The sequence below is a fragment of the Saprolegnia diclina genome, assembly GCF_000281045.1.
Source record: "Saprolegnia diclina VS20 unplaced genomic scaffold supercont1.74, whole genome shotgun sequence".
NCBI classification, from domain to species: Eukaryota; Oomycota; class Saprolegniomycetes; order Saprolegniales; family Saprolegniaceae; genus Saprolegnia; species Saprolegnia diclina.
Genome location: NW_008246141.1, coordinates 274,100 through 275,776, shown reverse-complemented (window position 1 = coordinate 275,776; position 1,677 = coordinate 274,100). Strand labels below are relative to the sequence as shown.

Sequence of the window (1,677 nt, the reverse complement as noted above, 5' to 3'; positions counted from 1 at the left end):
GAAGCATTTAGCACCCTCGCGAACCGATGTTAAATGTGGCAAGAAAGGGGGGGCGCGTGGAAAGCATTTAGCACCCTCGCGCCAGCCACCGCAGTGCCAAACGCGGCGATGGCCTCCTGTAGCACACGCGGTGGACTGACGTAGACCGTGTCGATGGACCCAAACGGCCCGAGGTACGATGTCAAAAGAATGGAGTTGGCACTCCACGGAAGTGCTGGAAGCATCTTCTCCGTCACCAGCACATCTTGAATCGACGCATTGCGATAGGCAAATCGACTGCTCGACCGAAGAAGACTCTTGCCCCCCATGATCGATGTGTTCTTGACGAGAGTGCCGAGGTCGTTGGCCAGAGACCAGTACATTTTGAACGACGTCTGGCTCCCCAAACGGCGGTAGCCCGCAGTCGACTGCAGCGTGAAAGGATACGAGATGCCGTAGGCATTGACAATGTTGTACGAGTTGACGAGACCGATTGACTTGTAGTTTTGCCACTGCAGCACGTACGACGAGACACTTCTCGACGTCCAATAAGACACTTCGTCGTCGATCGAGAGGTACGGTGGGCTAAATGAAGCCAATAAAGCTTGGCCTGCCTTGGATTCACGCAACTCGGACGCAAACCCAATCTCAAACGACTCACTCCAGCACGTTGATATATCAACATTTCGGAGCAGAGAAGCGAGAAAGACGGCGCCGTTACTGACCATCGACTGGCATCGCTCTTGGCGCTTGATCGAGTTGGCCATTTCCCACTTTTGATCCAAGTCGAGGTAGCAATACTGCGTGAAAACCCACGGACCGTCACAGCTTTGAACATCTCGAAGCCCTGAGATCGTATCCGAGAGTGTGGTCAGGGTTGAGTACTGGACCCTCGCGCCTTGCTGGATGGGAAACGCGACGGACGCTTGCGAGAGGTTGAACAGCTCGAGAGCGTTGATTTGCTGGTGGTTGGTGAGTGCTATCGCCGACGTTTCAGCACCCTGTACATGCGCCGGCTCGTTGAACCAGTTGGCGAGAAAGCTGTGCGACCCCGTCATGTTGAAGGCGGGCCAGATCAAGTCGTTGGTCAAGATCCCTTGGGCGAGTCCGAGGTACGAGACACTGCTGTAGATCGCTGCAGCGACGTAGACAGTGCCAATGATAACCCAGACCCGCGGCCCCCAGCGCGTCCGTATCACCGATGGATCGGGCTCGATGGGCGCGACCATCGCTGCTGTTGGAGACGCAAAGTGGAGGCGCCAGAGCTTGAGATCAAACCACATAGATCCACGAAGCGGAATGAGACCAGATGCGAGTCGGCCGACCAAATCGAGTTCAGAATCTCGGTCCAAAAACGCTTGTCCGACGACCGAGAGCATCGAACTTGTGCGATCTTGCTTGGTCTTTCGAGACGTGGGACGAGCCGCAATGTAATCCAAAAACCACAGCGACGGGACGATCAAACACTGGAGCAGTCCAATGACTCGGAGCCGCGATAGCTCGCCTGTCAGCAATGTGACGCTGTTGCATCGGACGTTGTAGTAACTGTTGCTAATGGTACACTTGCGATCGATCGTTGCTGTCACAGAGACGGGCCAGCCAACGTCCATGATCACCAGGAATAGCCACGTCAGCGACGTCCCAACAAGCCCGATCGACCGCGCGCGGTGGCTCTGCAATGGCAAGAGTAACTCGTGC

General features: G+C 55.8%; 1 protein-coding gene across 1 annotated transcript; it reads right to left on the bottom strand.

Annotated features, from left to right (window-relative positions):
• Positions 1–29: 29 nt before the first annotated feature.
• Positions 30–1,262, bottom strand: SDRG_14580 (hypothetical protein; the record flags this gene model as incomplete). Its single annotated transcript, XM_008620718.1, has 1 exon — positions 30–1,262. The coding sequence occupies one exon, from the start codon at positions 1,260–1,262 to the stop codon at positions 30–32; it is 1,233 nt and encodes a 410-aa protein (XP_008618940.1).
• Between the last annotated feature and the right edge of the window lie 415 nt (positions 1,263–1,677).